This window comes from Leucopleurus acutus, assembly GCF_964270905.1.
Source record: "Leucopleurus acutus genome assembly, chromosome: 1".
Lineage (NCBI taxonomy): Eukaryota > Metazoa > Chordata > Mammalia > Artiodactyla > Delphinidae > Leucopleurus > Leucopleurus acutus.
The window spans coordinates 186,150,262-186,173,510 of NC_139142.1; the positions used below are offsets into that span (position 1 = coordinate 186,150,262).

Sequence of the window (23,249 nt, forward strand, 5' to 3'; positions counted from 1 at the left end):
ATCCCAGCACTAATCGCTGCCCAACGATTCTGTTTCGGCCATGTAATATAATCAACTTTTACTTTCTTGTTACCCATTTTGCAGATTAACTGAGACTTAGAGTGGCCTATGGGCCAGCTGTCTCCTCTTAGCAGTTGGGGCTTGTTTGGAGAGGAGGGAAAACTGGGCTTTAGTGCTGATCATTTGTGGCTGTTTTTCTGTCTCGCTGCAGATATGTGTGTATCTTTTCTGCTGTTCTGAGGATAGCGGGAAAGTAAACAGCTTTCATACTGCCCATGCAGTAGGTTCCCTGCTTCTAATATGCTTAGCAAAAATGCCCTGTTTTTCTGGATATTAGAAGGCAAAAATGCCAATGGAGTAATGGCCAAGGGAAAACATGACAGGTTGCACTGATAGAAAATCACTTGGGGTACATACATGTCTGTACATGAGGGACATAATGTGCACTTGAGTGACATTCATGTCCAAATGGCTTGAGGAGCAAGTTAAAGGGAAGCAAAATATTCATCATGTTTCCTTAGAAAGAACTTGACTCAAGAAACGGTTGAGAGAGTACAGAATCTGGATGGAGTAAGAATCGAAGGTGATAGAAAATTAGCTTCTCCTTTATATCAGAATGAAGAGATCCCCATACTAGTAAAATTTTGGGAAAATTCTCTATAAAGTAGCCTTAAAAATGGTTTGTTTTTTTTTTTTTTTTTTTTTTTTTTGGTGGTACGCGGGCCTCTCACTGCTGTGGCCTCTCCCGTTGCGGAGCACAGGCTCCGGACGCGCAGGCTCAGCGGCCATGGCTCACGGGCCCAGCTGCTCCGCGGCATGTGGGGTCTTCCCAGACCGGGGCACGAACCCGCGTCCCCTGCATCGGCAGGCGGACTCCCAACCACTGCGCCACCAAGGAAGCCCAAAAATGGTTTTTAAAGAGCAAATTTTTTTAAACATTTTGCTGCCAGAGAATTAAGTTCTCAAAGTTGGAATTAATTTCAGTCTTATGTCAAGAGCCAAATAGATTGATAATGCAGTATCAAAGGAAAAGTACAATCTTTCACTTAAATGTTTTTAATGATAATAATGACTTAAGACTTGATAAGAAAGCTGAAAAAGAATATTATTCCCATCTGCAGTTTTCATAAGAAATGAAACTTTCCCATGCAGAATACAGTCTCCTTTAAGACAGGTTCAGAGCAGGGCACGTCAGGAAGTGACTCGAACTTGATTAAAATTTCTCTTCATATATTCAGTCAGCTCCTTATCTTGATTTTTCAAGTAGAAGAAAAATGAGAATTTTAAGCCTTTGTAAAACGTTATGGAAATGTCAAAATCAGTAAACGTTAAAAAGCCAAACGATATAAATCAGTAAGTGACAATTGAGAACCTTCCAGATTTGAGGCAAATAAACGTACTGAATGATCAGATCTAAATGTGCCCAGTTAAGGACTATCTTTGGTTTCTGTGTCTTTTCAAGTGCAACTTTCCCAGGAATATAAATACTGATTCTGATTCACAGAGTGAATTTTATCTTTCAGTTACTTCTGAATTTAAAGTAGGAGGGGCTGTAGTGTGTTTTGGTACTATTTTGTATTTCAAACATCAGAAACAGATTTTATATTGAAGTAGCTGTATTCGTTCACACAAGGTCTTTATTTACTACTCTTGAATTGTTTTGAACCGTATGGATGAAAATAAAATTTTAAGAGCAAAACAAGTATATAAAGATAGTATAGTAAATATGATGTCAATAGTAAATATGTCATAGTAAATGTGATGCATAGTAAATATGATGTTAATGTTTGATGTGAGTATCTAATGTTTATTTCTCCCAAATCCATTGATTTTATTTGACCTGTAATTATTCTCTAGGAATATTTTAAGTGTAAAAAGGCTTTTATAATGGGCAGGTATAGGCTTTATTTTGATACTGAAATGTATTTACTTTGTATAGTTAACATACTATCCCTTTGTATCTTTTCAAGTTGTTCTTTCTGTAATATTCTTTATTATATATATAGTTTTCCTGTTTTTAACATATTAATGTTTTTTTTTAAAACACACCTTGTCCTGATAACTGTGAGGCTATCTTTTGAGATGGCACAAAGGTTAACAATGAATATTAGTAAATTAGGAACTTGAAAAAATCATGTTATTATGGATTTGGAGATTTAAAAATAACATATCTTTTGTATTATGATAATCTTTTAAAAAAATCTCTTACTGATACACTCTGTACTTCCAAAAATTATTTCATCTAATTGAGATATCTGAGATTGCATGTTAAATCTCCAAATTATTATTAAAAATTAATATTTAAAATTATTTTATCATTATTATGTTAATTTGATAATTATTAGAAAAATTTTTTAAATGTGTTGAGAGACAAAGAAACAAACTGAAGTCTACCTACGTTTCCATTGCTCTGCAATAGGCTTTCATGTGTGTAATTGAACATTCTTTAAAAGTGCAATCTTTAAAGGATGCGTTATATTCCAGCCTAATTATGTACCATTAGATGTTGAACCATTAGATGTTGAACCATTCTTCAAGTGTAATTTAATATTTCTAGCTTGAATGAATAGGTGGATGCTGGAGAAATATTCCAAAATTACAAAAAGAGAAGGAGGAAAAGTTGTAGGACTAGGTGAGTCATTTAGTTGTGATTCAAAGAGCTTGTGCCACATGTCTGCTATGCGACATAAAATGAAATGCTGAATTTGATAAAGAACTCTGGCCTCATCTATTTGGAGATGGCCAGTGTAGAGCTGGGGTCCCTAAAGAGGATGACAGAAGGCAGATGGCCTCCTCTTCCGGTGTCCGACATTTTTATATGTCATCTCACTGCCTTTCATCAGGTTATACTTGAAGCATTCATTTCCTCCCTGCTGTTTTAGGGGAGCTGAGCAAAAGTTCGTGTATCACAAATGTGTCAGGTTCTGCAACAGTCTCCTTATGCACTCGATGGCTACAATTACGAAGTCAAAGCCGGCATGTACAACTCTTTAATTAAACAATATTGCTTGAATAATATCCCCAGCTGTAGATGTATCGTACAGTACTGTGGAAAAAAACTTCTCTAATGTTGTTTATCTCTACTTTGTCTCACAGATGTCGAAGGTTAAAACTCTCTAGTGACTCTCTGAAAATGAATACCGTTTTTTCTGCTGACTTTGTATCATCAGGACTTGTTACTGTTTGTGAATAAAATGATGCACCCTTAGTGAACATTAAACTATTAATAACATTGAAAATGCTAGTGAAAAACAAAGGGACAAATGAGTTATATTTATTTATTTTTATTTCCTGCTGTTACTGTTTTTCTCCTGTGGTTTAGAATATATAAAGAGATTTTTAAAAAACCCGCAAAAAACAAACCAAAACTCTGAGTCTGCATGACTTTAGTCCTTCTGCTACATTTTTTTCCCTATATTTCTCAGAATCTGGTTTAGGTTTGTTTCAATATTGAAACAAGTACCGCATAAAAATATTAGCAGCTGGTTCCAGGAATCATCTGGAGGGGATGCAGATGCGCTGTTATCATGGATCTTGTTGTGGAACTTTGGTGGAGATACTGTGCCTGTTATGATTAAAGAACTGCTCATTAGCAGTCCTTAAAAATAACAGAAAGAAACATTGGAATATGATGCGCAATTTTGTTTCCTGTTAGAAAGCAGAAGATGAGGATACTGTTCTCACACCTGATGGCACCAGGGAATTTCTGACGTTTGAAGTTCCGCTGAATGATTCAGGATCTGCTGGTCTTGGCGTCAGTGTCAAAGGTAACCGGTCAAAGGAGAACCACGCAGATTTAGGAATCTTCGTCAAGTCCATTATTAATGGAGGAGCAGCATCTAAAGTAAGCAGATGTCAACATTATCAAGCTTATGCTCATTCACAAAAATGTTTAATTACAGCCCTATTCTTATTTTGCAAACATGGAAGCAGTAAGGGCAAATTCTTTCCTCTACCCTCTTAGATCCTGTTCCTGTGACCTGTGAATTAAACTGATAAAAGACAGGTTAACAGGAGAAAATGTTTACAAATTTGATGGATGGGGGCTCCACAGGAAAAGTGAAAACCTAAAGAAGCAGTTAGACTTGGAAGCTTATATACCATTTTAGCAAATGCTGATAAATTGTGGAGTAGGGATTAGACAAAGAAAGAGGGTTCGGACTTCCAGGTGTGGTAAATAGTGGGATGGTAAATGTATGAAGGAAACCGATGGTAGAAAAGGCTTATTTTGTAGGCTCATCTCAGTGCACCTCTGTCTCTGGTGGTGAGGGTCATTCTCCCCTTCCAGGTGTTGGAGAAGAGAGGGGGCACCTTCACAAGGAGAACCTTATGCCCACATTCAGCCAGACGCAGGGAGGACAGGTCCCCCTTCCTGTGTCTGCATTTCTCAGTTGCCTTCTGCTAAAATAATCCCCATGCCAAAGTGGCGTGTTTTGGGGTAGCGTATTCTGATACCCTGTAACACTTAAATGTTTTCTGTTTTCTTCCTAATACCCCATCCATGATCAAACAACTAGTGCAATCTCAGTGATCTCTCACCGAGAGGAATTCATATCTTCGACTCCCCGTTTTGGGTCTCACAGAATTCACAGCCCATGGTCATTAGGGTGAAATGGAGGTTATCTCTGCAAAGACTTAGCTCAGGTTCTGGCGCAGAGCTAACCTACTGGAAAGGTTACTCTCTTCCCCTCCCCTCCCATCCCCGCCCATGGGTCACTTCTCCTGTTTCCCAGTCTAGAGAAAATTTCCTGGCTCTCTGTGAAGGGCGCACTTCTCTGCAATTGTCTAATAGCCTGGAGCTTTTGCACGTTGTGAATAACCTCTCTGGGTGTAAATAACCTCTCTGGGTGTCTCTGGAAGCAGGAAAATAATCACTTTGTGTCCTATGAATTAGTATGCTATTTTGGTAAACAGATTATGATAATGACTTGATTTACAAATGTATAAATGATTGAAGTAGACACAGGCTGCAAGGGCCGCTTACACATTATTCTGCTGGTGTTCAGTTGGGCATAATCCATTAGTATTAAAGCCCTTTTCTTTTTGCTCTGTTTTTATTTATTTATTTAACGAAAGGGAAAAGCAGCTTCTTTTATCACAGGCTATTTAATGGCACTTATTTTTAACCTGCCTCCTTCCCAGGATGGGAGGCTTCGGGTGAACGATCAACTGATAGCAGTGAATGGAGAATCCCTGTTGGGCAAGACAAACCAGGATGCCATGGAAACCCTCCGGAGGTCCATGTCCACCGAAGGGAACAAGCGAGGAATGATCCAGCTTATTGTGGCGAGGAGAATAACCAAAGGCACCGAGGTAAAGAATGAGAAAGACAAGAGGCATCTGAAATGGTCGTAGGACCAAGTTCTTCCCTAACATTGGGCCAAGAACGGCAGGTCCAGGGGCTTTACCTTGAAAGACTCAATTATCTCTGCTGGCTAGAGTTTATTGTACTGTCAGTGGATTGTGATTTGTTTTCTTAATTCTGTGATCAAAATATCCCTAAGTGTGCAGTAATATTTCTATTGCCACTTCAACAGATAACACTGGGATCTCGAAGGCACCTTTAGCTGGGTTCGAGAAACAGGGCCACGCCTTCCTGCTCAGAGCCCGCACATTCTCTTCTGTTCAGCGGTGTTGAACCAGGAGGGAGAAACATGGAAGTGATTGCTTGTTCCCTTGCTTATCTAAAACGGGTGCCTCTTGTAAAGCCCCTCACAGGGGAGAGTCTGTTTCTCTTGTGACATTGTCAGAAGTGTAAGCCCCCCTTCCTACCCCCGGCCCCCTTTCTCCTTCACTGTAGGGTGAGTATTTTCCTGCGGAGGGGCTGCCTTTTCAGTGGTATCTCCCGCATAAAGCCACTGTGGGTTCTGCACATGTGCTGCCGTCTGCAATTAGGCAATGGGTGGGAAGGTTTCCTCTCCCAAAGGGTGTGATCATCTGTCTTCCCAAATAGTAAAAACATGCCAAGTAGACTTGCATAGCGGGGCATTTGAGAATGTAAAGGGAATTATATACAGATTTGTTAATTAATATTAGAACCTGAAAAAGAGTGTTTTCAAAGAATTTTTATAACGTATGTGCCACCTCTAGGAAACAGGTGGGACCTGCTTGCTGAAAGTATAACGTTTGTCGTTTTTGTTTCTATTGATGCTCAACTCCTCACATTTTTAAATCAACTAAGAGAAAATGATTAGCAAATGGTACAAACTGGAAAGTATATCCAAACTGCTTAGGTGTTTTTCTTAATTTTAAAATCTGTGTTTAATATATAAAGCAAGCCACCGATGATGGCTCATCTGATCCTTTAATACAATAGGATTTTGCCACATACCCTTGCGCTCAGTGGGTAGTCAGTGGAGAGGTGACCAGTTTTGAAAGTTTACTGACCGTAGACTTATTTTTACACTTGTTTTTATTTTCCAAATGGAGAGTGGCTTAATGCTAATCAACAAATTAGTTTCCACAACAACAAGAGAACAGTGTCACCTTAACTAAAAACCTCAGAGTGGAAAACTGTGGGAAGTAAAACATTTACTTTCTTATTATAAATATAAATGCTAATCCCTCAGGGTAGGCTATGGGATTGGCTTTCTTGAATGATAATTTTTATTGGTTTCCAAATCATTAACTGATGTTTTTTGTTTTTTTATAAATTTTATTTATTTATTTATTTATTTGGCTGTGTTGGGCCTTCGTTTCTGTGCGAGGGCTTTCTCTAGTTGCGGCGAGCGGGGGCCACTCTTCATCGCGGTTTGCGGGCCTCTCATTGTCGCAGCCTCTCCAGTTGCGGAGCACAGGCTCCAGACGCACAGGCTCAGTAGTTGTGGCACACGGGCTTAGTTGCTCCGCGGCATGTGGGATCTTCCCAGACCAGGGCTCGAACCCGTGTCCCCTGCATTGGCAGGCGGATTCTCAACCACTGCGCCACCAGGGAAGCCCAACTGATGTTTTTAATGTAAGTCCTCCAAAGAGCTATGTGAAAAATTCTCCACAGTAAGTTCACAAGACACAGTGATCTTTATTAGGTCTTTTCAAAAATGGAGTAATTTCATATACCCTAAGACTGTATTCGTGTGACAGATGTTCATTGAGCATCTACTACATTCAGAAAATAAGTTAGATCCTGGGGATAAGGTGGTGAATACAGACAGATGGAGTTCCCTCTCTGGACGTTCTCCTGGACCATAGATCATATTCTTAGTCTCTTTAAAAACAAACTAAAATTTCTCAAAGTTTTCCTTTAGAGAGAAACATTGAAATGTTATAGGGGGACTTAAAATGTAAGAAACGGACTGAAGGGCAGCATCCTGAATCCAGACGTGTTTTTGTCTGGCTCAGGTGGTTCCCCAAACAAACCTATACCAACCTGAAAACGTTTTGATAAAAGCACTGATTTGATCCCCTGTTGCCCTATAAAACACACGGTATTGGAATCCCACTGCAATATCTCTGTCTCATTCACTTCTGCATATGAATTTATGTGAATGAAAATGATTTAAGTAAGGGAACAGAGGCAGTAGGCAGTAATAGACTTTAATATTCAATATTCTTTACGGTATCATTTTCATACATTGCTGGTTATTACTATTTCTTAGGATAGAGTAAGCTTATAAAGCAATCATGTCAAAAAAAATCTTATCACGAGTGCTGTGCTCTCTTTGTAATACCAGCGAAAAGCCTTTTGTACTGACAGGGTTTAACTGAAGGATTCTGTGAAGACAGAAGAGCTCATTTCAGCTTCCCATAAGTCTTAAGACATGACTTTGCTGCCGTTGTACTTATATATTACCTTTGCAGAAACATCTCCCTGAATTACTGGAAGGGTACGTGTAAGTTATGTTACCGTAAATATTGATATAAGCATAGGGTGCCTTTTGTACTGACAGGGTTTAACTGAAGGATTCTGTGAAGACAGAAGAGCTCATTTCAGCTTCCCATAAGTCTTAAGACATGACTTTGCTGCCATTGTACTTATATATTACCTTTGCAGAAACGTCTCCCTGAATTACTGGAAGGGTACGTGTAAGTTATATTACCGTAAATATTGATATAAGCATACCGTAAATATTGATATAAGCATCCGTGTCTTGTCACGGATGAACCTCAGGCCAGAATAATGAGTTCTCTCCTCCTGGGTCCATCTGTCAGCCGTGTGGTCCGGCCTTTGACAATATCACAGAATTATATTTTACTAACTCATCTTTAAATCAAGGGTTTGCATACTTATTTTCAAGCTAGAGAAGATGAAAATTCGCAGAAGAACATCTTTTGTGCTTTGTCACCTCTTCCCTTGCCCTCTTCTATATGTGGGAAGTGCTGTCTGTTATCTTAGTATGTTTTCTTCAAAATTGGCAACTCTCGGCACGAAATACCATCTTCCCTTGCACTTCCCTGGTCTTTGTCCCCATACAGCACATTTGAGACATGTTCTAGAAGATGCTTTTCAGTCCCTTCCACTTGACTTCTCAGGAGTCTGTGAACACTGCCTCGTTCTTGAATCCTTTCCTGCCAGCTCTCTCCGTTTTTCTCCTGCTTCTCTCTGGCCCTCTGTCTCCTTTAAGCTTGCTCTCTTCTGCCTGTTCCTTTTTTGGTTAGTATTCCTCAAGGCGTTCTCTGGGCTGTGTCTTCTTCCTCACATGCTCCCTGGGAGACCTTCATTCCTTGGTCTTCAGGTACCACTTTCCTTATGATGAATCCCATGGTCCTGTTTTCAGCTCAGGACTCTACTCTAGCTCCAGATCCCTCTGTCCAGCCACCCATGGAGATGTCCACTGGTATGTCTCTCAGGCACCTATGCTTTTTCCACCAAAACCCATTCCTCCCTCAGTTCTTCATCTACCTTGTCCTCCTTCCCCCCCGAGATAGCTCCACTGTTTCTTTACTTGTAGAAGCTGGAAATCTGGGGTGGCTCTGACCTCTCAAATGCCTTTCCTGTCTCTGTTGCCTCCTCCTCTGGAATCTCCCTCCTCCCACACTCCTCTCCATCCCCCTGCCCTTACCCCATCCTCTCACCGGGCTCTCTGCTGCAGCTCCCTGAAGGACTTCTCTCTCAACCCATTTTGTCTACACGGCAGCAAGGCACATCTTCCCACAAAACAAACTGATCGTGTCACTTCCGGCCGAAATCTCTTCGGGAGCTTTCCTTCCTTTCCAGGATGGGTGCCAGTCTCCATCACGTGGCCACTAGGACGTGCACAAACCAGCCCCTGCGTCCACCAGCCTGTCCCTTACACGACCTGAAATTTCTCAGATGTCTGATGCTGCCTTTCACCTCTGGATTTTCCACGTGAGTCAGTTCTGCTCCTTGTTCTAGCAAAGTCAGCCTTTAGATTTCAGTATCCTCTCTCCAAAGCCTTTCCGTAGCCCTGGGTACTCACCTTCAGGCAGCAGCTGTCACACCATCATGGTTCCTCTCTGGTTTTCTTTGGTGGGAACTGCAAATTCTGAGATGGCTGGGACCTTGTTCATCTCTCCATCACTGGGGTCCAACCCAAGGCTGACACCTAAACATGGACTGAATGATGAGGGAAATAATCCCAGAGAGTCGAGCCTTTTTAGAAGAAAAAAATTAACTTAGTTACTGTTAGACACTGAAGTTCTAACAAGGCAAGGTAACAGAATTAATATTTTAGCAGTGATTCTGGATTTCCTTCACTTTCCTTAGCTCTAATGCTCTTACTTATTTAAAAACATTCCATAAGCAGTAATTATTTCTTTAAAAAAGAGAGAGAAAAGAAATGGCTTTCCTTTGTTTTGTGCTTCTGAAGGATGGATGAACTTTTTTGGCATCTCTTCCATTGGAAAGAATACATAAAGCAAGAGGCAGAAACATTGGTATCATTGCAAAGGACAAATTTGTTGAGGACTTTGAAGGAGAACTTTGGGAAATGGGTATTGAAAGTCACTTGTGTAGGAGAATTATGATAATTCTAAATGTTCCAAGGAAATTAGTATTTGTAGGAATTACTGCAATTTAACCTAGTTTGCAGTCACTTCATTATATCTTTGTTAGACATGATTTCATATAAAGCCTGCCTTGGTACCAATAGAGAGTAAGACCAGGTAAGTTTTCTCTTAGCCCCCATGCTGAGGAATTTAGTCACCAAGGACTACTTTTTTTTTTTAAGAAGAAGAAATAAAACTTTTTATTTCCAGATAACATGATTTCTACGTAAAAAATCCTAAGGAATCTACAAGGCAATTACTTTAGAACAAGTAAGTGAATTTAGCAAGATCATAGGACAGTAGGCCAATGTACAAAGTCCATTTTATTTGTATGTACTAGGAATAGACAATTTGACAGTAAAATAAAAACCAATATCATGTACCGAAATATCAAAAATCATAAAATACTTAGGGATAAATTTAACAACACAGGTAATCTCTGTACTCGTAATTCTATAAAACGTCACTGAAAAATAAAATAGACCTAAATTAGTGGAGTGATATATGATTAGCAGACTCAGTATCACTGAAGTATCAGTTCTCTCAAATTGGCCTATTGATTTAATAAACTCTCATTAATCATCCCAGCAGGAATTTTTATAGCAATGGACAAACTGATTACCAATTGGGATTATTAATTTTTATATTATTTATTATTAATGTTATATTATTATTAATATTATTTAATTTATATGAAAATCTAGAACTGGAAAAACTATTCTAGGATGAAAATATCATTGGTTGCTTTTGGGCGGGTTGGGATTGAGTGGGAAATAATAGGAAGGAATTTAATGAGGTGATGGCAATGCCCTTTATCCAGAGAGGGGTGTACATTACATGGGTTTATCAATTTGGCAAAACTCACTGAACTGACCAAGGACTACTTTAAAGTGAATTCTCTCTCTACGTTTAATTCTCTTAGAAAGCTACATTAGAATAGGAAGGGACCTAAGGTATCGTTTATGATTCTCTTTATTTTATATATGAAGAAATAAATACAGAGAAGCCAAATGAGGTGCTTAATGGCTGCAAGGCCAAGGTAGTGGCAGAGTAATTTAGAAGCAAGGCGTCCATCCCTCTTATGCACATGAGAGGGTCTGATTGCCTGTGAGTGTGGGGTTCAAGCAGTTGATACTCTGGCTGTGTTGGGAAGAGGTGGACAGTAAACCCATGAGTCCCAGCGTCAGGCAGGCCATCGCGTTCTGGGTCTGTCACATCCAGGCTTACTTCATCCTCTGGTCAGTGCTATCAGCCACATGGGAACGTGGAGGACGTTAGCTGTGGTTCTGCATGAAAGCAGAACCTGGAACTGAACCCTGAAACTCCAGCCACTCTTCTCCAAAGAAAGCTAGACCCTGTCTTACTATTCATTGTCCTGTGTTAACTTGTCCTTCGGATGTTAGTCCTTTCTGCAATGTGTGATTGTAATCTCGATCAACTTTCTTTTACTTTCAGCCTTGTGCTGTGCCCTTGGCTTTAAAGGCCCGCTTCCACATGGCCTATACGTGTGAGATCTCTAAACCGATTTAAGGAAACTCTGAGTCATTCACTCAGAAATGGATTTATTCATCCAATTATTCACCCAGTGCCTGCTCTGTGCCAGGAATTGGGGATAGAATAGAATAAGCTTATAAAGACTGAAATATCGGATAATAAGATCGTGCCACTTACTAACTGGGACCCAGGTTTAGGTTTGCTGGAGGGGACTAGGGCCATATCTATGCGAGCTTTTCACCGTTTCTAGTTGAGATGGTGGGATACGTTTTCTTTATGTGAAAGACATGATTTGACCCACTATTGCACACTTATAACAACTTGAGATTTTATTAAGCCCCACAGATATTGTATTAGTTTTTTAAAAGAAACAATATTTTACCTTTTCCTAGGAAGAGTAGGCCAAATGTATAATATGAAGCATATTCACTGGACAATATCCAGTTCTTTGTTATTGAATAGCACTTATTATTTTCTGATTATAAAAGCAATATATGATCATTTGAATATCTTTTTAAGAGCGTACTACATTACATTGTTTATAGATATGGGGTAATTCCCAATTTTTGTGTCTTTGTAAATGAAGTTCTGATAAATATTGATCAGCATGAATCTTTATGATTCACCTAACTTATTATTTTGTGAGGATAGTGACCACAAAGTGAAATCGATGGCCTGGTCACAGAATATAGGATATCCTTTGGCCTGTGACATACATCTCCACGTTACTCTGGGAAGAGACTGTATCACTTTATGCTGATCCCCAGTATGAGTTATCTTGCTGCAACCTAGTTTTCTTTAATGGATGTAAAGGCTTTCCTATTTTCTTAGGGATGGAGTTGAGGGCGTCCCACACAATTGTCCCTACTCGGGACTGAGTTCTGTTGGATGGAAGAACATTTTTTGCAGTTAAAACGACAAAGTGAAAATTGCAGTTCTTTTATTTTGGTGTCTTCTTTGAATTAAGCTTAATTTGATAAGGTTTTTATATGTGGAGATGATCAGAAGGGCCTGGGAGCAGCCCATACTGCAGGAAGGCCAGGCCAGTCTTCCAGGACTGCCCTCCTTGGAGTGGTTAAGCTCCCACTCTGATGATGCGATGCATTCCTCTTTCTTAAACTCAATTGCTTGTAACAAAAAAAATCATCAAAAGATTTAAAACAAAACTCTGTACTCCAATCAGTTTTTTTTTAAGAAATTAAAAGGCATTGTGTCTTCTGTTAAATATTTATGTATTTGGCCATTGATGTCTTCATTTAAATCTGTCTTTTGAGATGCAAATTAGACATGGTTACGGAGGTGGGGAGGTACAGAAGCTTTCCCATGAAAGTGTTCAAGTACAAGGTTCCTAATGAACAGGCATCTTATTGTTTTTCTCTGGAAAGCCTGCATGTGCTATTTTTAAAATAGAATTTTTATTTGACTTTATAAAATTCTAAAATAGCCTCTTGGGATATTTAGGGATTTCTCATAAAGGTGCTTTATAAAGATTTTATCATCTAGAAAATTGCAGTTATATGCTTCAATTAAATGTATTTGTTAAGCAAACTCGAGGCTGTGTTGTCTGTCTTATGATTAAATAAATTATTGTGTAGGATGCAGGTCTTGTGTGTCGAGACTTGTATAGCAGGTCTCTAATGTATGTGCTCATTAAAAAAATTCACACATGCCTGTTTTTAAAGGTATTGGGTATTTGTTGTGTTTGTTTTTACTTCTCCAAATTACCTTGGAATTTAGGAATAATGTTCTTTCAGAAAATGTTCTTGTATTTTTTTACATCTAAGACCTGGAATATTTAATTTACTTTTCAGTAAAGCTGTCAGTTGTAAGCTGCAATTTAAAAAAAAAAAAACTAATAAATCCTCATTTCACAATTTAAACCTTATTGAGTCTAATTCACTAGCGCTGCAAGTTTATTATTCTCCCGAAGTTTGACGTGCCTCCAATTGTAATTGTGTTGACCCTTCAGTGCATTAAATCTCCCCGGTGCTTATCAAACTGGGCGAGATAAGTCTACAATTCGGAACTTCATTAAATATCTCATTTATATTAAACAGATGATAGCTTCTAACAGAAATAATAATTTGTTCAGATGAAGGAGCCACAGTTGTGGTTTCCTCTGTTTGGAATGTGCAGTCCTCTCTCCACTTTGCTGTGCTCTGCTCCCTGCCTCCACACGGGCCCCTCCACCCCACCCCGCAGCCCTCCCTGTCTCTGGCTGCCGGCCAGCTCCAAAGCATCATAAGATTTTAGTTGGTGGGGTTAACCTCAGAGCCCACACTGGGAGGATTTGTGTGCTTTGTTCCTCCTTGTTTCATGGCTTCACTAGTGTAGAGTTCTCACTCATATTATGTTTATGAAGTGTATGACTTTATAAGGCACAGCTGTCTTAAAGAACGCCACATACCATTTTAATTCTTGGTGATAGGAATCCACCTATATTCTTTGCTTATCTAGCAGATTCTATATATTTGCAAAATAGCTACCTTTGCCTGCCTTATTAGAATACTGGGTTTTTTACTTCTGTTTTGTCAATATCCTGTGTAGTTTATTTTCTCTCAGTTCCTGTCTCATACTTAAGGACACAATGAGAGAATAGGATGATCGTTTCTAATTTCAGCAGAAGAAACTGAGGCTCGGTGTATTGTTGAACTGACAAGTGGTCTTTAGGTCTTAGAGAGCGGGTGGCCATTCTCCCCCCCACACGCACCAAGGTGTGCTGTTAGGTGTATTTATGCACTCTAAGTGTGAAAAGCAGACTTAAGTTCCGGCTTCCATCCTGATAATGATAAAGCATGTCTAGCGCAGGGCAACATTGCATAAAGATTTCTGAGTTAAACCATACCTCAGATTGACTTCAACAGATACTGTCAAGCTGAAAAAAAATAAGCAACAAGGTGAGTGTGATAAAAAAGCCTTTAGTCTACATATTTTTCCTCCAGTGGTTGAAATCTGACAACTTCATGGGAGGCACAGTGTAAAGTGGCACAGAAAGTTGGTCATTCGGCAAAGCTGTCATCACAAACTGTTTTGGTACAGGGTGAAAAGTTCTAGTTCATTGGGTACCCAGTTCGATGCAGACCCTGGGCAAGTTGGGTCTAATTCCCCCATGCTGGTCATGGGCCTCCAGTTCTGACTTTACCTCGCCCCCCCACCCCGCTCTCTGCAGCTGAAGTCACCTGGGAGCCCCTCTGGACCTGAGCTGCCCATTGAAACGGTGTTGGATGATAGAGAACGAAGGATTTCCCACTCCCTCTACAGCGGGCTTGAGGGACTTGATGAATCACCCACGAGAAATGCTGCGCTCAGCAGGATAATGGGTGAGTCAGGTAAAACCCTGTTGATCACGTCTTGTTTTTATGCTTTTACTGGTTCGCAGAGAGGTTATTAATGTAACATTAATGTAAAGGAGGCCCATGTTTTCAAGGGGAAGAGGAGCAGGTTCATTATAATCATTCAGGAAGTGTTAATGTGAAGAGAGGAAGTCAATACATTGATTTTGTTAAGTGAGTTTTGGATCCTGTAACGTGGGAAAGAGAAAAAAGAAGGGGATCACACAGAAGTGTTTTCCAATGATCAAGATATTCTTAGCATGTTTGAGACGATAAGTGAAGCTGTGTTTTTGTTTTTAAATCAACATGTAGTGGCTTATGGCAAGAAGGATTCAAAAGTTACATGTTTACAATAGCACTGTTTGGAGGGAGGGAAAAATATGTCTATGCATGTATGTGAATATTCACATTTTGTGGCCTGTACTTAACAAGGTGTTACCCTTTTTTAATTGCATCTTGACTTTTTCAAAGCCTTCATTTGAAAATCCTGAAACTAGTTTCTCACATCCTTTGTCTGCATTCAGCACCATACTGTCTGCGTGGCCCCCAGTGAGGAAGGAGGTGATTAGCACTTGCTCTGCAGCCGTTCAGCTCTCTGCTAACAGATCCCGTTAATAAAGACTTGCTTTGCCACCAGACTGGTTTGATTTACTGAGTTGCTCATCTTGGGATTCGCTTGTGAGAGTTGTCAAATTTAACACATAAGAAGCTGTTTTGATTAAAATAGCACGTGACATGAAACACTCATTGCTGGTGTGTTTCGCAAGCCTCTAACATGAAGTACAACCTAAATTTAACTCCATTTTGAGCACACTTCATGGAGACTTAATACAATCCACGTCTCCATTAGGAAGCTTCGCTGGAACAGGAATTTGTTCCCTTCATCAGTGGATGTTTATGGAAAGCCTGCTGTTGGCAAGACACTGTGTATATACTTTTGCTGTAGATACAAAGACAAGTGAGAATCAGTCTGCCGTCAAAGAACTTTCTAGCGGGCACGATAGGAAAAACACGTGAACATGACTGGTAGAATTTTCTGTTGTTCTTCCTCTAATCCTTCTAGCTTTCTTGTTTGGAAAAATCGCTAAATTCCTCATTTCTTAGTTTGTGACGTGTAGAATGAAGACGCGCCAGCTCTCTGGTTTAATTTTGCCAACAGTTTTCTTTTGGCCTGCTTGACATAGTGCAAGTCGGGGAAGGACACGGAAGATATTGCACACCTGTCAGGTGACAGGCATTGCACATAGTTTGTCAGATTAACCTTTGCTTACTAATGATCACTCTCCTCACCGCGGTGGGGTTTTCCCTACTTTCCTGGTTTTGCTGTGACACTTTATCTTCGTTAAATACTTCTTTTTTTTTTTTTGCGGTACGTGGGCCTCTCACTGCTGTGGCCTCTCCCGTTGCGGAGCACAGGCTCCGGACGCGCAGGCTCAGCGGCCATGGCTCACGGGCCCAGCCGCTCCGCGGCACGTGGGATCTTCCCGGACCGGGGCACGAACCCGTGTCTCCTGCATCGGCAGGCGGACTCTCAACCACTGCGCCACCAGGGAAACCAGTTAAATACTTTTTTATTGATGAAAATTCAAGACCCCTTGAGCGAGAGAGTGTATGTGTTCCCTGGATCTGCGTGCATACAAAGTGATTCGCTGTAATTTCCCCTTTATTATAGGAACATAGGACTTGCCATACTGAATCAGACCATTGGTCCACCAGTTCCTGTAACCTGCGTCCTGACTCCAATCCCTGATGCTTCAGAGGAAGGCGAAAAACTAAAACTAAAAAACAAAACCCCCCCAATTCACCTAGTGACCTTTGGAAATGCTGTATATATGGGTTGAGGATTCTTTCTTTTTCTTCAGTCTATTGCTCTGATTTTATTAGTTGTGGCCTCGTTAGTCCTCTTAAGTTTGCACTAGAGTTGGCATTTTTTTCCCTTCCCTCTGCTAGCGATGTAATGGACTTGAAAATTCCAGATGCTTCTGCTGGGGCAGTAATCGTCCGGCTCTGTGCTTTGTGATGCACTGTGCGTGGCCTTTTGGGCTGGGGTGGGGGGCAGTGACAGACTCCTTACTCTTCGTTGGTAGGCCAAATTGACGTGAATGATTTGCATATTTTCTTAAGATAGTTTTTTACATGTTGTGTGGGAAACTAGGGATCCCATATAGTTTTACTCTGAGAAATGTATATGCTTAATTTGATTTATCTTGAGTTTTACAAATTCGAGAATTCCTCAGTCTTTGTCAGTCCCTATTTCAGCATCATTGGCCCTAAGAAACAGACAGTGTTCGTAACATCACTTTCCACTTAAAGTCAGAAATCTTGCAAAGATAGTACCTTGCAACAAGATACCAAAGCCAGGTACCAAATATAAGAAATTAAAGCATTGACTTTCAGTTAACCTAAACCAATAGCAACAGTATTTACTGCTGGGCACAGTATCTGGGTGCATGGAAAATTTTCAGATCTTGTCTGGCTAGCAGTCGTCTTCTATACCTTTAGGATATCTCCTGTGTAGACACCAGTGGAGGTGGTGGTATCTGCTCCGTGATCTGCTATGATTCAGATAGAACTTTGTATTGAAATTCCAGCTGACTACATTAAGAAGTGATTAATTGTATGTGGATAGGGTGAATTTTCATGTAGCATATTCCTCCTGTGGGACTCTAGACCCAAAAGGAGCTTTGAGGCTTTCTGACTCATTTCTATGGGAACCTAACCCAGGAGAGAAGCTTCCAAAAACTAGACCAAAAAAGGAAGAGATTTTAGAGTTGGAAGCATGTCAGATGTCATCAGCTACACTTTCCCACTTAACAGTTAAAGAACTAAGTCCCAAGATCCCATGACGATTTTTGTTTTATTTTGTTCTTGGCTCTTTCCTCTTTCTAAAAATAGCCATCTCTGAGGAATACTGGGATCACACAATAAGTGTTAGTGACATTCATCCTTTATTGACATCCATTTTTAAGTACCCACATTTTCAAGCAACTGGCTTCAGACAGTCTTAACAGAATCTTCCATTCTCGCAACCAGTGTGATTTAAAAATCAAAGAAGTTATTTTTGCAACAACCTTACAAATCGTGTACTCCAACCTACTAAACGTCTGTTCAGGGGAATTCTGGCCCGAAGAAGTTAAGTGACAGGTCTGAAGCCCCAGACTTCCGTGTTTCTGAACCAGAATTACGATGCATATTTTTCTGAGTCACGAGTCCCCCATTACGGGAACCTGATCGATCTCCTTAGCTCTTGGTGGGGTCAGCCAGAGTGGCAGCCAACGGCAAGAGTTCTCCAAGTGTCGTCCGTATCGGCTGACTTTCCACTACCATGGATTTGCAAGGAGTAATTTTGGATATTTATCAACAAGAAATCTGTAGCAAGGCTACATAGGATTTCTTCCTTTTAAAAGCCTTAAAAATATTTTACAAATGGCTGGACTGTCTTAACTGGTACTACTAATAACCATAGAGGTAATAGGTGTAGCTAATGTCACCAGCGTGTTCACTTCATAGGACACATCACAGGCTGACATTTGGGAGCATGGAACCTTAAATGTTTTCCAACTTTTTTATCTGAAGAATTTTTCCGTTTAAAGCACAACTGAAATCTGTGGTCTCCATTTTTTAATGTAATCTCAGTAGTTTTTATATTGATACATTTTGGTGAGTTTAAAAAATAATTCTGTTCAGAATACTTTGATCTTGTTAGAAAGTCAACGTAGAAAAATGGAATATTAAGGTTGTTTTTATTGTGAGTCAAATCTCTGGCAAAAGGTTTCTCATTTCACGTAGTGTTGCCTTCTATGTAAATGTACCAATGAATAAATGTTTAGTAAACAGTCATTCTGCATCTCATTGTTTCACTCGGCTACAGTCTAAATCTTAGTTTGTTGGTTAACTAGTTGAGGAAAGGAGAGTTTATTCATCAAAAACCGGATCAAAGGTTTCTGAAGTCACCCTTCAAAGGGTTCACATTTAGGATATGCCAAGTACCTGCAAACATAATTGAGAGTTATTCTAAGGGGAGTTTGGTAGAATATGTAGTTTGATAGCTTAGTTCATTACCCCCAATATATTCTTGGAGCTGCATCCCAAAACCCTGTTCGTCGCAAGTATGTTAAGAAGTGGAAAATTGATGGAAAACATATATTCTCAAGTCTTTTGAAATATTAGCCTCCAGAATCATAGGGGAAAGAAAAAAAGCTGAATCCTTGTCTTACGGTTAATAGGGACATTTCCCGCAGTTTCTTTAGGTATGAATTTTTAGATCACCTAAGGAACAATATTTCTACTCAAAACAACATAAAAAAGGACTGTCACATGAAGAACCATTCTGTGTTCCATACTGCTTGCTAGACTGTCTCTTAGAATATATTGCATGAACAGTTTTGGTTTTGTGTTTAGAAATGAATGTGCTATATTATACCAATATAGTTTCTTCCAATAAATTGTGCCTCTGTGAGGACATGACATTTAATGCTGTGACATGTGCCTTGTCAGTGGTGAGCTACCAGGGAGAACTTGGATTTGTCATTCTGTACACTTTTTGGGGAAAAAAGTATGTTTTGGGAAGGAAATGTTTCTTTAGGTAATAGTACTGGAATGTCTGATCTTATTTATGAATGATGTTTTATTGAATAGATTTCTGTCTTTCTGTACTAGTATCCTAAAACTCAAGTAGGCATAAAGGAGTGATTTGAATTCAGGAAAGGGAAGCAATGAAGTATTAAATTTGATTTACATTTTTATCATGAGCGTTTATAAACAGTTGCTAGTTTTCACAGTTTGTCAAAATGGATGCATTTCAAATCAAAATAGAGTATTTTTCATGATGATTTGCTGAGTAGAGGTTTCAGTGAACATATATTATTTCTGTAATAGAGTAGTTGATGCTAAGTAATGATTGCATTTGAAATTTCTAGCAAGTTTGCTTTTGTGGGTTGTCCTGAAAAGATCAACTTAGTGTTTGCTCCTTTGTTGAGATGTCTAGAATAATATATATTTTAAAAGATGCTTCAAGTCTATATATGCCATCTCCCAGTTTCCAAAATGGTGTTAAAACGAAAATTATCGTTTACACATTCTTGTGAATGTTTAAAAATTAGATCTTAAGACAGATGTGAAAATGTTCATGAACTGTCTTCACATTGCTATTGTGCTATTTTTAAAAGCAATTACTCGTAAAGGACAAGGGCACCCTGTTTGAAACGGTGGTAGGATTGGGAAAGTGCAACAATCCTTTTTATTTGCATAGGAACCAGGAGAGCTGACTTAACAGCTGTGGACGTTGGACTTGAGATGACAGTGTTTCCATCCTCCTGTAAGGTGACAGGGAAACTGTCCGTTCTCCTTGCTGTGTTGGGAGAGACAGGCCAGTAGGGCGACACCACACCGTGATGCATGTTTCCCTGAGGACAGCCTTTCACAACATATCCATGTGAACCGAAGCTTCGCCCATGAGTTCTTGCTCAGAGGAAATATGGCCCAAGATTTGAGGAGGAAGCCAGAAGAACTATAGGTGTTTTGGGGAGGAAGATGGCAACATTTGGACCCCAGCTTTATCTTTAAGGATTCAGACCGCTGAATTATAATTTTATCCCAGGAAAGATAAACGCCTATCATGCCGATCCCAGAACCTGAGCAGATTTTATTGAAAGAAACTGATCAATGTGGACAGTTCTGGGTCTTTTCTTACCGAGAACACTATATCCTATTTGAATAAATCAAAATTTACAAGCTCCCCTGTCTTGGCCTGAAAAACCTCTGGGCAGTGAGATCCTAATCTTTCCTCTTTAACATCACTCCTGCCATCTCTCCACAAGGCCCCGGTTCTGCATGCACTCGTCTTTGAAGTGTCACCTGAGTGCACTGTGCACTTTTCTCCATCATGCATTTAATGATGTTGTTGCTGATGTCTAAAATCAATGTCGACATTTCTTACAGTAGAAGAGATCGTATTAATCATTTAAAACCCATCTCGGATGTTGACTTTTTTTTAAGACTCCCAGCATCCTCTTCCTTCAGCTACCCAGGCGATTGCCAGCACTAGTGAATGCCAGGGCACTTCTGGTGCATCACTCAGAGCACCAATCAATTACTACTTTATCTGTCTCCTTCTCTGAGGTGTGAGCCATTGAGAGGCAGCGATTAAGTCTTCCTTACAAACCTGCCAGGTGGTAGGTGCCCAGCTAGTGAGTGAGTGAATGATTGATGTAAGTCTGCAGGGCTTCCCTCCAAATTTCCTGGTAAAATTTTTCAAAGGGCTATAAACGACTTCAAGTCTACGTGGCATTTTCACATTAGGAGTCATTCTGGAGATCATCTCTGGCCTTAGGAAACTTAATACCAGAGACACTGAATACCACACCCAGAGCACCATAGCTGTCGTGTCAAGAGGAAGGAATAGACCGGAGGTCTCCCTTCGACATTCATTTATGAAAAATAAGTTTACTTAATTCTATTTTGTCCTACCAGGTTGAGCAGATTTTGGAAATTTAGACTTTTTCTAATGAGCAAAGTGTTAACATTCATATACATAACCCTTAGATGGATGTCTAGAATTTCTCTTTGTTTTTTTCCACTGGACAGGTAAATACCAGCTGTCCCCCACGGTGAATATGCCCCAAGATGACACTGTCATTATCGAGGATGACAGGCTGCCAGTACTCCCCCCACATCTCTCTGACCAGTCATCTTCCAGCTCCCACGATGATGTAGGATTTGTGACAACGGACACTGGCACGTGGGCCAAGGCCGGCATCAGTGAGTCAGCAGAGTGGTAAGAGCACTGTTGGGAAACATGGGTTAATTGCAGTCACACTTGATTTTAGGGTTAAACGGTCTGTCACCGAGCACAGTGAATCAGTGTCTTTTATAGCGGTGTTCTGATTTAATAATAATGATTTAATACTCGTAGTTGTCACTCCTCAAACAAAAGATTCCCCCCAGCCTCATAAACCTGCCCAACTGTGTTAGCCTTTCCAGGGCTATCGTTAAGAGTTTAGCCAAACCAACGAGAAAACTACCACTCACCCCCAAACCCTACTCATTGAAGTTAAGTTTCACAAGTGAAACTTTTATTTTAGATCTGTGTTAATTTGACGAATTGTTTTCCTATTCCATAAATAAATTCTAAGCAAATCCCTCCGGTGACTGAGAGTTTGTAACAATTCGACGACTTTGGCCAAATTAGTAGTTGTTACGTTCTGGGAGTGGGAAGAAGCTTTTTCAGATTTTCTTTTTAGAGCGCTATAACTCTACTAGTCTTCGTACTTACTTCTAACATTATGACTTCAGGGGCAGTCTAATGCTATTTTTTCTCCTGTATCTCTAAAAATATAAGAAAGCATTTGATATTATTGAACCAGCGTGTGGCAGCTAAATGTGGATGAGTGTCCTCATTTGCCTAGTAATTATATACATCAATAAGCGAAAGGAAGGTCCCTCCTAGGGATGACCTTGGAAGGCTGTAGTGATAATGAACGCAACCATGTGAAGCATTATACCAGAATCTTCTTCTTGCCCTTTCTCTGGGGTCTTTTAAGAATCCATCAGCAAAATGATATTTCAGTGTTGTGGCATTGAGCTACACTCAAGCCCGCGTGATAACAGCTTACCTTTGAACGAGTGTTTTGGTTCAACGTAGAGGGGGAACTACCATACAAAGTAAAAACCCACCTGACTCAGACGCTGTAGCATTTACCGCTGCAGTTTATATCTCTTTCTGAAAGTGAAAGCAATGACAGAGAAAGTAAGGATTAGATATTTGCAGTATTCATCGAAGGGACAAAAACCTTTTGAGTCTCCACCGTGATGAGGAATTTTGAAGGCAGCCATAGGAATAGATGTTTGGGGCCTTAAGAAATGCTGTATTGGTGAAAGTCAATAAACAACGAGCAGGGCTGGAGTGTGGCATTAATTTCCCTAAGGGGATTCATAAAACAGTGAGGACTTGTATGATTTTGCTGTGGGGAATGTGCAGGGGCTGGAAAAGAATATGAATGAAGGGTTATCCAAACAAGAATGGCAGCTGTTCTGAATCACAGCAGAAAATGTAAGCTTTTCCAGCCTGACAATATCTCCCTAATCCTTGATGAAAATGTTATGAAAACAAAAGGGCAATAAGGCAGGATTAATAACTGGAATTTTAATAACTTTTGGGGGGGGGGGTCAGGGTATGGTTACATTCTTTAAAGAGTCAGCTGTCAGTCCTGCAGACTAACTTGCTAAGTATGCTAGCGTATTGTTTCTTGTGTCTGAAATTAGTTTAATGGGAAGAATTAATTACGTTATGGTTTAAGAATATTTAGTTATTTTAAGATGCTTATTCACTCAAAAACTCATTTGCCGTTTTCAGTTGTGTATGTGTACAGTTCGCTGCACGATTGTGGAAGGCTGAATATGTCAAATGGCTAAAGTTTGCATTTCTTAACTGATAGAATATACTTGTTTTCAATCCATGAACTGATTTAGGGAACATAA

At 39.9% G+C, this 23,249-nt stretch overlaps 1 protein-coding gene across 15 annotated transcripts in view; it reads left to right on the forward strand.

The window, feature by feature from the left end:
• Positions 1 to 23,249, forward strand: part of PARD3 (par-3 family cell polarity regulator) — a 634,176-nt gene that overhangs the window by 374,206 nt on the left and 236,721 nt on the right. For 14 of the 15 annotated variants that reach the window (XM_082847455.1, XM_082847464.1, XM_082847462.1 and 11 more), the window contains 4 exons: positions 3,656 to 3,844; positions 5,143 to 5,313; positions 14,609 to 14,759; positions 21,357 to 21,546. In XM_082847455.1, coding sequence (XP_082703581.1) covers positions 3,656 to 3,844; positions 5,143 to 5,313; positions 14,609 to 14,759; positions 21,357 to 21,546 — 701 coding nt within the window. Of the gene's footprint in view, positions 1 to 3,655; positions 3,845 to 5,142; positions 5,314 to 14,608; positions 14,760 to 16,443; positions 18,735 to 21,356; positions 21,547 to 23,249 lie in introns of those variants that run through there. The other variant, XM_082847461.1, reaches the window with a different exon arrangement.